General features: G+C 42.4%; 1 protein-coding gene and 1 long non-coding RNA gene across 5 annotated transcripts in view; one reads left to right on the top strand and one right to left on the bottom strand.

The window, feature by feature from the left end:
• LOC130366652 (uncharacterized) overlaps positions 1-3959 on the top strand; it is a 33199-nt gene extending 29240 nt beyond the window's left edge. For both annotated transcript variants that reach the window (XR_008891909.1, XR_008891908.1), the window contains one exon: positions 3828-3959. This is a non-coding gene — a long non-coding RNA (uncharacterized LOC130366652). The remainder of the gene's footprint in view (positions 1-3827) is intronic.
• The window catches only part of SLC20A2 (solute carrier family 20 member 2), a 66068-nt gene that overhangs the window by 25839 nt on the left and 27043 nt on the right, over positions 1-13186 (bottom strand). For all 3 annotated transcript variants that reach the window (XM_056568965.1, XM_056568957.1, XM_056568959.1), the window contains exons 3-4: positions 11200-11340; positions 3879-3964 (exon numbers count right to left, since the gene is read on the bottom strand). In XM_056568965.1, the coding sequence (XP_056424940.1) occupies positions 3879-3964; positions 11200-11340 (227 nt within the window). The remainder of the gene's footprint in view (positions 1-3878; positions 3965-11199; positions 11341-13186) is intronic.

Genomic DNA, 13186 nt, shown 5'->3' with positions numbered 1-13186 from the left:
TGCAACAGCTGAAGGCACACTGAGTTAAGTTGCAAACCAGTGTGTCTCCAGCTGTTGCATAACTACAATCCCCAGCATCCCCAGCCAAAGTAGTATGCCTCCAGCTGTTGCATAACTACAACACCCAGCATGCCCTTCCGGTGTCCGTACATGCTGGGGGTTGTAGCTTTTGCAACAGCTGAAGGCACACTGGTTGAAAAACACTGAGTTTGTTACCAAACTCGGTGTTTCACAACCAGTGTGCCTCCAGCTGTTGCAAAACTACAACTCCCAGCATGCACTGATAGACCGTACATGCTGGGAGTTGTAGTTTTGTAACAGCTGGATGTTCCCCCCCACAATGTGAACGTACAGGGTACACTCACATGGGCAGAGGATTACAGTAAGTATCCGGCTGCAAATTTGAGGTGCGGCAAAATTTCTGCCGCAGCTCAAACTGCCAGCGAGAAACTACTGTGAACCCCCGCCCGTGCGACTGTACCCTAAAAACACTACACTACACTAACACAAAATAAAATAAAAAGTAAAAAACACTACATATACACATACCCCTATACAACCCCCCCTCCCCAATAAAAATGAAAAACGTCTGGTACGCCACTGTTTCCAAAACGGAGCCTCCAGCTGTTGCAAAACAACTACTCCCAGTATTGCCAGATAGCCGTTGACTGTCCAGGCATGCTGGGAGTTTTACAACAGCTGGAGGCACCCTGTTTGGGAATCACTGGTGTAGAATACCCCTATGTCCACCCCTATGCAAGTCCCTAATTTAGGCCTCAAATGCGCATGGCGCTCTCACTTTGGAGCCCTGTCGTATTTCAAGGCAACAGTTTAGGGCCACATATGGGGTATCGCCGTACTCGGGAGAAATTGGGCTTCAAATTTTGGGGGGTATTTTCTGCTATTACCCTTTTAAAAAATGTAAAATTTTTGGGAAAACAAGCATTTTAGGTAAAAAAAATATAGATTTTTTTACATATGCAAAAGTCGTGAAACACCTGTAGGGTATTAAGGTTCACATTACCCCTTGTTACGTTCCCCGAGGGGTCTAGTTTCCAAAATGGTATGCCATGTGTTTTTTTTTTTGCTGTTCTGGCACCATAGGGGCTTCCTAAATGCGGCATGCCCCCAGAGCAAAATTTGCTTTCAAAAAGCCAAATGTTACTCCTTCTCTTCTGAGACCTGTAGTGCGCCAGCAGAGCACTTTTCACCCCCATGTGGGGTGTTTTCTGAATCGGGAGAAATTGGGCTTCAAATTTTGGGGGGTATTTTCCGCTATTACCCTTTTTAAAAATGTAAACATTTTGGGAAAACAAGCATTTTAGGTAAAAAAAAAATATATTTTTTTTACATATGCAAAAGTCGTGAATCACCTGTAGGGTATTAAGGTTCACTTTACCCCTTGTTACGTTCCCTGAGGGGTCTAGTTTCCAAAATGGTATGCCATGTGTTTTTTTTTGCTGTCCTGGCACCATAGGGGCTTCCTAAATGCGGCATGCCCCCCAAAAACCATTTGTCGCTCCTTCCCTTCTGAGCCCTCTACTGCGCCCGCCGAACAATTAACATAGACATATGAGGTATGTGCTTACTCGAGAGAAATTGGGTTTCAAATACAAGTAAAAATTTTCTCCTTTTTATCCCTTGCAAAAATTCAAAAATTGGGTCTACAAGAACATGCGAGTGTAAAAAATGAAGATTTTGAATTTTCTCCTTCACTTTGCTGCTATTCCTGTGAAACACCTAAAGGGTTAATACACTTACTGAATGTTTTTTTTAAATACTTTAGGGGGTGTAGTTTTTATAATGGGGTCTTTTATGGGGTATTTCTAATATGAAGACCCTTCAAATCCACTTCAAAACTGAACTGGTCCCTGAAAAATAGCGAGTTTGAAAATTTTGTGAAAAATTTCAAAATTGCTACTGAACTTTGAAGCCCTATGGTGTCTTCCAAAAGTAAAAACTCATACATTTTATGATGCAAACATAAAGTAGACATATTGTATATGTGAACCCCAAAAAAATATATTTTGAATATCCATTTTCCATACAAGCAGAGAGCTTCAAAGTTAGAAAAATGCAAAATTTTCATTTTTTTCATCAAATTTTGGGATTTTTCACCAAGAAAGGATGCAAGTTACCATAAAATTTTACCACTAAGTTAAAGTAGAATATGTCACGAAAAAACAATCTCGGAATCAGAATGATAACTAAAAGCATTCCAGAGTTATTAATGTTTAAAGTGACAGTGGTCAGAATTGCAAAAAACGCTCCGGTCCTTAAGGTATAAAATGGCCTGGTCCTTAAGGGGTTAAAGGGGTATTCCAGGCCAAAACTTTTTTATATATATATCAACTGGCTCCGGAAAGTTAAAAACAGATTTGTAAATTATAAAAATTATAAAACGTATATACTAACAACCTGTTAGTTTTTGAAATTATGCTGAGAAGCAATTAGATCATTGTGCAAGATTGTAGATGTGCGACCATGTCTGTCTTCTACCTGAATTCAGATTTGTAAATTACTTCTATTAAAAAATCTTAATCCTTCCAATAGTTATTAGCTTCTGAAGTTGAGTTGTTGTTTTCTGTTTAACTGCTCTCTGATGACTCACGTCCCGGGAGCTGTGCAGTTCCAATGGGGATATTCTCCCATCATGCACAGCTCCCGGGACGTGACATCATCAATGATCAGTTAGAGAGAAAACTTCAGAAGCTAATAATAATAATAATTTTATTTATATAGCGCCTACAGATTCCGCAGCGCTTACAATTATGGGGTGCAAACAAAGACAACTATCAGATATAATATTACACAATAACTATTCAAACAAGAGGTGTGGGGATATGTTGAGGATATGTTGAGGCCAATTAGAGAATGTTATAGGCCTGTCTGAAGAGATGTGTTTTCAGGCCACGTTTGAAACTATGGATGTTGTTGTAAACTATTGGAAGGATTAAGATTTTTTTAATAGAAGTAATTTACAAATCTGTTTAACTTTCCGGAGCCAGTTGATATATATATATATATATAAAAAAAGGTTTTGCCTGGAATACCCCTTTAAGTGTACACCATTGACCATGTGGTTAAATTAACTATATATTTGTATAGTTTGGACATTTACGCACGCGGCGATATCACGTTTACTTTTATTTACACAGTTTTTTTTTTATGGGAAATGGGGGGGGGGTGATTTAAACTTTTATTAGGGGAGGGGTTCAATGATCTTTATTAACTTTTTTTTTGTTTTTTTTCTTAAACTTCTTTTTGTTGCAATGTCATAGCTCCCATAGGGGGCTATAAAATTGCACACACTGATTGAATACACTCGTCACTGCCATGCAATAGAATAACACTGATCAGTGTTATCGCTGCTTGACTGCTCCTGCCTGGATCTGCGGCATGGAGCAGTCATTCGGCAATCGGATGCCCAGGAAGCAGGTAGGGAGCCTCCTCGCGTCCTGCAAGCTGTTCGGGACGCCGCAATTTTGCCCATCGGCGAAGTCCGGCATTAGCCGTGGGTCCCGGTTGCTACCCACCGGGTATGATGTGTGCTCTCCTGAGCGCACGTTATACCTTGGGAGCTGCAAATGGACGTGAATGTATGTCCATTTGCGTTAAGGGGTTAAAAGGAGAAAAGGAAAAAAAAATTAAAAGCTAAAATTTTAATGGGCTGTGTCCTCAAGGGGCTTAGATTAGAAAAGCCAATTGATTCTGATAAAATAAACATGAAAAAAAAAAAAAAAAAAAAAAAAATCACATTAGAAGGCGGAGAGGTGAAAGCAAGTTGTCTTTTTCGTTTTGTTATTTAATTTTTTTTTGCATTTTAGGGTTTATTTGCAGCAACTTTAGATAGGTAGCATGTAAAGGGTTGGATTTACCTTATTCAAGATGAAAAACTTAATCAGCATAAAGAGAGCACCAGACATCAGGCCGGAGAGAAGAGGTGAAATGAACCAAGAGGCAACTGCAAGGAAGAATAAAGAAGAAGAGGAGCTTTACTAACGATATGGACTACATAACAGAACACTTTATTAAAATAAGTTATTACAACATTAGAACATAATGTATGGTTAGTCAAGTACACACAAGCATTATAAAGGTAGATCCGTGCTGATCACACAATACATGCTTTCCTTCACAAGTGTTGAAACATTGCAGACTAAGCTTATATCTGGACCATTCACTGGCAGTTATAAATGTACAGATAACTATTACAATGAAACAAACTCCACATAACATTACAGGCATCCCATGAAATGTGTGTTTCTATGATCACAGCATAAAATCCTCTTTTAATACAAGAAAATGTGTGTCCTGGATATTTACAATGACAAAAGCTCAACTATTTCCACTGATAAGATAATTCGCAATAGACACCCCTTTAGAGGGGTTGTCCTAGAAAAGTAGCAGATACAACAGGGAGTGTACCAACAGAGCACTATACCTTTCTCCCTACTTACAAGAGACCTGCTGCATCACCGGGGCTGGTCATATGTTGCAGCTATGGAGGCAAAACCATGCCCTCCATGCAGTGGTCAATGGGCACACAATGTAGTAGTGGTGGTTGTAACATAGGAAAAGCTTTGTCAACACAGAGCACCCGCATCAAGCAGGGAGAAAGGTATTGTGCTATGTGTGCACACATGAAAATTGAGCACTGGGAAGGAAGGGTATGCTATATCTTTTAGTGTGCTGGGACAACCCCTTTAAGAAGGTTTATCAGTTTTTTGTAACTATTAAAAGGGGTTTTATTTGAATAAAGCTTACACATTCAATAAATGTTAAGCTCTTAGACTAGGCAGTATAAAGATGTGCCAGATTTATCAAAACAGTCCATGTCACTGTAAAAATCTGGTGTATTTTTAGTCTGGAATTACACCTGCATTGAAAGCTCTGCTGGGTGCCTCCATCACAGGTTCTGGAAAAAACTACAGAACAAAATAATGTAGCATGAAAAGAGTTGGACAACTAAACCTGGTGGACACCGTTTAAGTTATAAGGTCTGCAGGGTGCTGTTGGTGTTTTTTTTTGTAGTGGTTCTACTCCAATGACAAAGCAGAACAATGCAGGAGTGAACACAGCCTTAGACAGTCTTTCACTGTACAAGGGCCTTATTACACATTGTGACTATATTGTGGTTGGGCCAGCATTCTGCTACCAAAAGAGCAAATGATTGCCCATCAGCTTTGCCCAGTCAAAAAACATCATTGGCTGTTGGTCACACAGCTCCCTGTGTAAGATGTGCAGCTGACAACAGCAAAGGGCTGGATCATTCCTAGGAGGGTGGTCACATGTAATAGGCTCTGTAAATGAGCGCTGAGCTATCAAACTGGCACTCGTTTAAAGCAGCGGCCATTTACTACGACCCTTAAAATTCGCAATTTTGGTAAAACCGACTCATATCTATTCTTAGACAACAGATTGTATTGTATAGTGGCCATGCAGTTCAGCGCCCTCAGTACTCTAGCATTGTTTTGATGCTGAAACCCTCCTTCTTTGCATGTGGTTACCCTTCTAAGTTCTTTAAATCATTTGGAATTTAAGTCTTCATAACTAGAAATAGTGAATAACAGTATTTTGGAGACAGAAAAACAGATGCTTTCTTCAATCCACATATGTGATATTCCACTTACAGAAATGATAACAGTTTTAGTAAAATAGAGGATTTCTCTGCCAGAATCTGTTATCTTCTAAATGATGCCAAGGTGGTTTGGTACCTTATAAAATACTTGAAATAGGAAATCCCACAATTGTGCCTCAAAACCAAATCAAATTTTTAATAGAAGCCTCTCATAAAAAACTGGACAACTTCCAACATAAAAATTATTCAAAATCTAACAAAACAGTAATAAACCCATTACTATCAGCACTTAATTCACTATGTGGTGAGAAAATAATTAATAAACTGTCTGAGCCCTACCCAGCTATCCCATGATAAAATTAGACATAAAACATAAAATTCATGAAGAATTAGTGAGGAATGCAAACCATATAAAATCAGAAACATGCAAATGCAGAGTACTTAAATGGCTCTTCATGCCACCAGTTGCTCACCCCCCCCCCCCATATAACTCCCCTATATATAATTTCCTCTAAATCTCACCTAAAGAACAGCAACACATAAGGCACATGTAAAAGGGTGCAATACGTAAAAATAGAATACAACTTAAGATAAAACTAACCAAAGATGACCTGAATTTCTACCTCTTATATGTCTACATCAGGTTAATTTAAAAAGGAATATATAGCAATATTGAAGGCTAAATTCACACCGTGTTTACTGACTGTCTTCCACAGGTTAAAAGCACTAGAGGCCTTATACACTGCTCAAAAAAATAAAGGGAACACTAAGATAACACATCCTAGATCTGAATGAATGAACTAATCGTATGAAATACTTTCATCTTTACATAGTTGAATGTGCTGACAACAAAATCACACAAATTATCAATGGAAATCAAGTTTATCAACCCATGGAGGTCTGGATATAGAGTCACACTCAAAATCAAAGGGGAAAACCACATTACAGGCTGATCAAACTTTGATGTAATGTCCTTAAAACAAGTCAAAATGAGGCTCAGTAGTGTGTGTGTGGCCTCCACGCCTCCCTAAAACGCCAGGGTATACTCCTGATGAGGTGCCGGATGGTCTCCTGAGGGATGTCCTCACAGACCTGGACTAAAGCATCCGCCAACTCCTGGACAGTCTGCGGTGCAACATAACGTTGGTGGATGGAGAGAGACATGATGTCCCAGATATGCTCAATAGGATTCAGGTCTGGGGAACGGGCGGGCCAGTCCATAGCATCAACGCCTTCCTCTGGCAGGAACTGCTGACACATTCCAGCCACATGAGGTCTAGCATTGTTTTGCATTAGGAGTAACCCAGGACCAACCGGACTAGCATATAGTCTCACAAGGGGTCTAAGGATCTCATCTCGGTACCTAATGGAAGTCAGGCTACCTCTGGCAAGCACATGGAGGGCTGTGCGGCCCACCAAAGAAATGCCACCCAACACCATTACTGACCCACCGCCAAACTGGTCATGCTGGAGGATGTTGCAGGCAGCAGAACGTTTTCCATGGCGTCTCCAGACTCCGTCACATGTGCTCAGTGTGTACCTACTTTCATCTGTGAAGAGCACAGGGCGCCAGTGGCGAACTTGGCAATCTTGGTGTTCTCTGGCAAATGCCAAACGTCCTGCACGGTGTTGGGCTGTAAGTACAACCCCTACCTGTGGACGTCGGGCCCTAATACCACCCTTATAGAGTGTTTCTGACCGTTTGAGTGGACAAATGCACATTTGTGGCCTGCTGAAGGTCATTTTGCAGGGCTCTGGCAGTGCTCCTCCCTGCACAAAGGCGGAGGTAGCGGTCCTGCTGCTGGGTTGTTGCCCTCCTCCAACCTCCTCCATGTCTCCTGATGTACTGGCCTGTCTCCTGGTAGCGCTTACATGCTCTGGACACTAAGCTGAAACCTTCTTGCCACAGCTCGCATTGATGTGCCATCCTGGATGAGCTGCACTACCTGAGCCACTTATGTGGGTTGTAGAGTCCGTATCATGCTAACACTAGAGTGAAAGCACCCCCAGCATTCATAAGTGACCAAAACATTAGTCAGGAAGCATAGGAACTGAGAAGAAGTCTGTGGCCACCACCTGCACAACCACTCATTTATTGGGGTTGTCTTGCTTATTGCCTTTAATTTCCACCTGTTGTCTGTTCCATTTGCACAACAGCATGTGAAATTGATTGTCAATCGGTGTTGCTTCCTGAGTGGACAGTGTGATTTCACAGAAGTGATTGACTTGGAGTTACATTGTGTTGTTTAAAGGGGTTCTCCGGTGCTTACACATCTTTTCCCCTATCCAAAGGATAGGGGATAAGATGCCTGATCGCGGGAGTCCCGCCGCTGGGGACCCCGGGATCATGCACGCAGCACCCCGTTTGTAATCAGTCCCTGGAGCGTATTCGCTCCGGGACTGATTACCGGCGTGTGACGTCATGCCTCCACCCCGGTGTGACATCACGCTCCGCCACTCAATGCAAGCCTATGGGAGGGGCGTGATAGCTGTGACGCCCCCTCTCGTAGGCTTGCATTGAGGGGCGGAGCGTGACGTCACACGGGGGCGGAGGCGTGACGTCACACGCTGCCGGCCCGGTGGTCGCCTGTAATCAGTCCCGGAGCGAACACGCTCCGGGGACTGATTACAAACGGGGTGCTGCGTGCATGATCCCGGGGTCCCCAGCAGCGGGACTTCCACGATCAGGCATCTTATCCCCTATCCTTTGGATAGGGGAAAAGATGTGTAAGCACCGGAGAACCCCCTTAAAGGGGTACTCCGGTGGGAAACTATTTTTTATATCAACTGGTGCCAGGAAGTTAAACAGATCTGTAAATTTCTTCTATTAAAAAATCTTAATCCTTCCAGTAGTTATTAGCTGCTGAATACTACAGAGGAAATTCTTTTCTTTTTGGAATACAGTGCTCTCTGCTGACATCACGAGCACAGTGCTCTCTGCTGACATCTCTGTCCATTTTAGGAACTAAAGGGGAGAAAAGGGAGAGCACTTCTTGGTGTGATAAAAGAGAGATACTCAGTATAAAAATGAAATGAAGACAGCAGCTCACCAGATTTGGTTTTGTAACATCATACACAACAATGGTAAGTGCATCAAGAGGTGGTGTATCCGCAGCCCTCTGGCTATGCAAGGTATTCAATCGGTCTGGCTTCAAGGAGAACACCGACTCCACGTGGCACAAGGCAAAAAAGTAATGGAGATCAGATAAAATCGAGGTAGTTTATTTCCAAAGATGCAACGTGTTTCGCTGCGGGAAAGCAGCTTCATCAGGCATAAATTTATACCTGATGAAGCTGCTTTCCCGCAGCGAAACGCGTTGCATCTTGGCAAATAAACTACCTCGATTTTATCTGATCTCCATTCCTTTTGTATCCTGCGCCACATGGAGCCAGCGTTCTCCTTGAAGCCGGACCGATTGAATACCATTTTAGGAACTGTCCAGAGCAGCATATGTTTGCTATGGGGATTTTCTCCCACTCTGGACAGTTCTTAAAATGAACAGATATGTCAGCAGAGAGCACTGTGCTCGTGATTCAGTAGAGAGCTCTGTGTTTCAAAAAGAAAAGAATTTCCTCTGTAGTATTCAGCAGCTAATAAGTACTGGAAGGATTAAGATTTTTTTTATAGAAGAAATTTGCAAATCTGTTTAACTTTGTCACCAAAAAAAAAAAAAAAAAAAAGTTTTCCACCGGATTACCCCTTTAAGTGTTCTTTATTTTTTTTGAGCAGTGTATGAAAAATTTTCCAAGATAATCTGCTAGTTCTCCTGTCTGTTTTAGTAAATACATGTATTCATCATGAATAATTTTTTTTTTTTATAACGCTGCATTGTGCCATTTTTCTGTTATTCCACCAATAAAACGGATGAATAAACTGGGCGTTAGCAATGTTAACATCATGACACTGTTACATCAAAGACACCAGTTTTAGATTGTGTAGGGACACACACTACAAGGGGAATGGTGAAAGCAGGGGCGCAGTTAAAGGTTCATCGGCTCCGATGCAAAAGCTTGGTTTTGCCCATCATCTATAGTCTTACAGATGTGCTTTCTCCAATTTATATATGCGCTTTTGTTCATGTAGAGATAAACTGCCGACAGTGATGTCCTCGCACCCACTGGATCAGGCAAAATAATTTGGGAACCAAGTATGGGCCTCTTCAGTCTTGTGTATCTATGCAGTCCCCTGCTGTAGCCAATGCCGTCTTTAATATGAAAATACTAAGTCTATTCCGTCTTGGGGGCAGAAGATCAGGGACTGAGCTGGAGGTCCAGGAATTGTAATACGAATCTGGCCCTGGCCATAACTATGATTTATAAAAGAAGTCTAAAGGTATGTTCGCACTGCAGAATATCCACTCGCAGAACCTTGTGAGCGGAGATTCCGCCTGGCGGCCACCGCCGGGTGTATACTTCGAAGTTAGCACCTTGCAGCACTGCGCCGTCACCATTGACGGCTATGCAGTGCTCACGGACTCTGCATGGAACAATTTCAGTGGGGCAATTGTCCGCCGCTTAAATTACTGTGTAAACAGGTCTCGCGGAAGACCAATTCACACTGATGCTAAGGTTCACAGCGCATAATATCCAAGCGTGGAATTACGCAGTGTGCACATACTCCAAATAATAAATTATTTCTTTTAACCCTTGTTGTTGGAAAGCATAGCAGATATAGGTGGTAGCCAAATATAATCCATTTATCCTCTTATAAATGGGGACAAAGGGGTTAAACAGCACTTCTCTACTCTGCTACTGTCAGTGCAGCCACTTTATTTAGGAGTTTACTGCTCCTCTATCTTATGTGACATCTCTGCTCCTGTCAGTGCTAATGCACAGACCTCCATCTACTGCTGAGCATTCAAACTGAGTTTTAGCAGGTCAGGTATAAAACAGCCAACCTTCTGTAGCTACTCCACTGGGCGACAGCAAATTGCCAAATGAAAAAAAAAAAAAAAAGAAGATGTTCCAGAATAGTTTTTTCATTGGGAATACAACAATATACCAAAAGAGGCATACTACAAGTGGTGAAAGGTCTCCTTTAGTGTAAATTCTTCAATTCTGCATTGCAGGCGCCTAAGTATCTATGGTAAATTAACTGGAAACTTTCACTAATCATTTTGGTTCATCAACCGTAATGTTTATGGGTACCTTTAGGCTGGGTTCACACTTCTTCAAGCTACTTAGAATATGAACACTGGAGGTAGCATTTTGGACCTAAATAATATCGCTGTTAAACAGTGAAGATAAAAATGCTCTCAAAATGCAGTGCTGCCATTGGGGCACAAGGGAAAAAAAGGCTGTAGGCATGGCACCCGTATTGTTACATACTTTAAAGTACACAATAAAGTCTTAAATGTTAAGCAATTCAAAGCCAAAAAAAGGGAAAGCAGGAAGAACACTAACATGTGTTTTCAATATTTAAAAATAAATCTGACATCGTAGCTCTTACCTGCAATTTGAGAAATGCTATATAGATTTGAAAATTTAAAAAGGAAACAATGTAAGAATTGTCCCTTTTTTATTATATGTTTTGAAAAAATAAGTGTATTATATTTTGACCAGATATTTCTAGAAACTTTTTCCACATACCCTCACTCATAAAAGGAAATGTCAATTACCAATCTTGACAAGCTGCATCCACTGCACACCATGTGTACCAATAGCAACAAGAGAGAAGCCAATTGTTGCTCCGACTATGCAATGCGTCCCGGAGATTGGAAGTTTCAGGAAGGATGCGATCAACTGCCACACAGCCGAACCTGCAAAGAGAATGAGAATGTTACATGGCAAGTCCAAGATTACAAATATGAGAAATATCACAGGACCGCTTAGAAGGAGATGGTTAAGCAGAGTAATAGTAAAAAGCCAATTACACTCAACTATTTGTTAGGGCGGGGTCAAATCCACAGCATATTTTAAGCTGCGGTTGCACCGATCGCAATCACAGAGGAACTGCATAGTGAACTTCTGGCTACGGCCGGGTAGCTCTGTGTGTTTGCTCATAGTGGTGGATTTCTACAGCAGGAAATCGCCACTTTAAGCGGACACAAAAAGCTGCCTGGCCGTAGACAGGAGATCGCTATGCAGTTCCTCTGTGATTGCCATCGGCACAACTCCAGTGTAAAATACCACTTTTTAGTGACTTATCAGACCACAATGCAGACCTACCATATTCTCTGCATCACAACCTCCACAATTATAAAGTATGACAAACAGAATGAGATATTGTGGTTAACTGCAGTTACAGCTCAACTCTAGGGTTCTGAGTAGGGATCAACCGATATCGTTTTTTTAGGGCCGATACCGATAGTCGGTGGAGGTTAGGGCCGATAGCCGATAACTTATACCGATATTCCGGTATAAGTTATCGGCTATTTATCCCCCCTCGACACCGCTGCAGGTCATTGATTTGAAGCAGGCGCTTTAAATAAATGCACTGCAGTGGCTTTTGCGGTGCCATAGGCCACCGCCGCCACCACCCGCTTCTCTCCACTACCTGTCAGGGTGGTCCAGGCCATCCATCCTTCCTTCCTGTAGTGTCCGGCGCCATTCCGGGTGGAGGGTGCACCGGTCCGGGCTGTCCTTCTCCGGGGGTCATCTTCTCCACTCCGGGCAGGCTCCGGCCTACTACGCTGCATAGACGCCGCTGCGCAGTGACGCCCATGCGCAGCAACGCACCTGACGTCACGGCGTCTATGCAGCGTACTAGGCCGGAGCCTGCCCGGAGTGGAGAAGAGGACCCCCGGAGAAGGACAGTCCGTACCGATGCACCCTCCACCCGGAATGGCGCCGGACACTACAGGAAGGAAGGATGGATGGCCCGGACCACTCCCATTACGGGTAAGTTTATTTATTTATTTATTGACTCGGAGGGTGGGGGAGGGGCCCGACCGGTATAGCAGTATGGGCAAAAATCCATACCGGTATACCGCCCAGCACTACGGTGGGGGGTGCGACGTGGTGGGTCGAGGCGGTCGCGGTGCGGTGGGGGCGGTGCGGGGAATTATCGGCTTATCGGCAAGGTAATTGCCGATACCGATAATGCCCAAAATCATAATTATCGGCCGATAATATCGGCCATACCGATAATCGGTCGATCCCTAGTTCTGTGTGAAGTAAAACTATTACAATGTGGCAGCACTGTGGTTGAAATTTTAACCAGCACGGTGGCTCAGTGGTTCAGATCCCACCACGGATAACAGGGGGTATTTATGAAGCATTTTACCCTTGTTTTCTTGGGTAAAATAGTTGCAATATCTTGGAGCAGTGTTGTTTTTGCGACTTTTGGTGCGATTTTTCACATACGTGCATTCCTGTGTTTGGCTGTGGTACGCGTGTTTTGATTTGGGTTTTTGCAGTAGTCAAGAATTTATGAAAATGCAACTTTTAAAAAAAGGCGCAAAACTTGGCACAATCTCTTTAAAAGGGCGCAAAACACGACCATAAAAAACACACATTACAATAATTAGTTGATTAATACAAGCAGATCAATTTGTTATTTAAAAAAAAATATTTATATATAATATATACACACACACACACACATACAGTCTTGGCAGTAAATGTTGGCAGTCCTGAAATTTTTCAAGAAAATTAAGCATTTCT

This window comes from Hyla sarda, chromosome 1 (genome assembly GCF_029499605.1).
Source record: "Hyla sarda isolate aHylSar1 chromosome 1, aHylSar1.hap1, whole genome shotgun sequence".
Classification (NCBI taxonomy): Eukaryota; Metazoa; Chordata; class Amphibia; order Anura; family Hylidae; genus Hyla; species Hyla sarda.
This window is presented reverse-complemented; position numbering and strand designations above follow the sequence as displayed.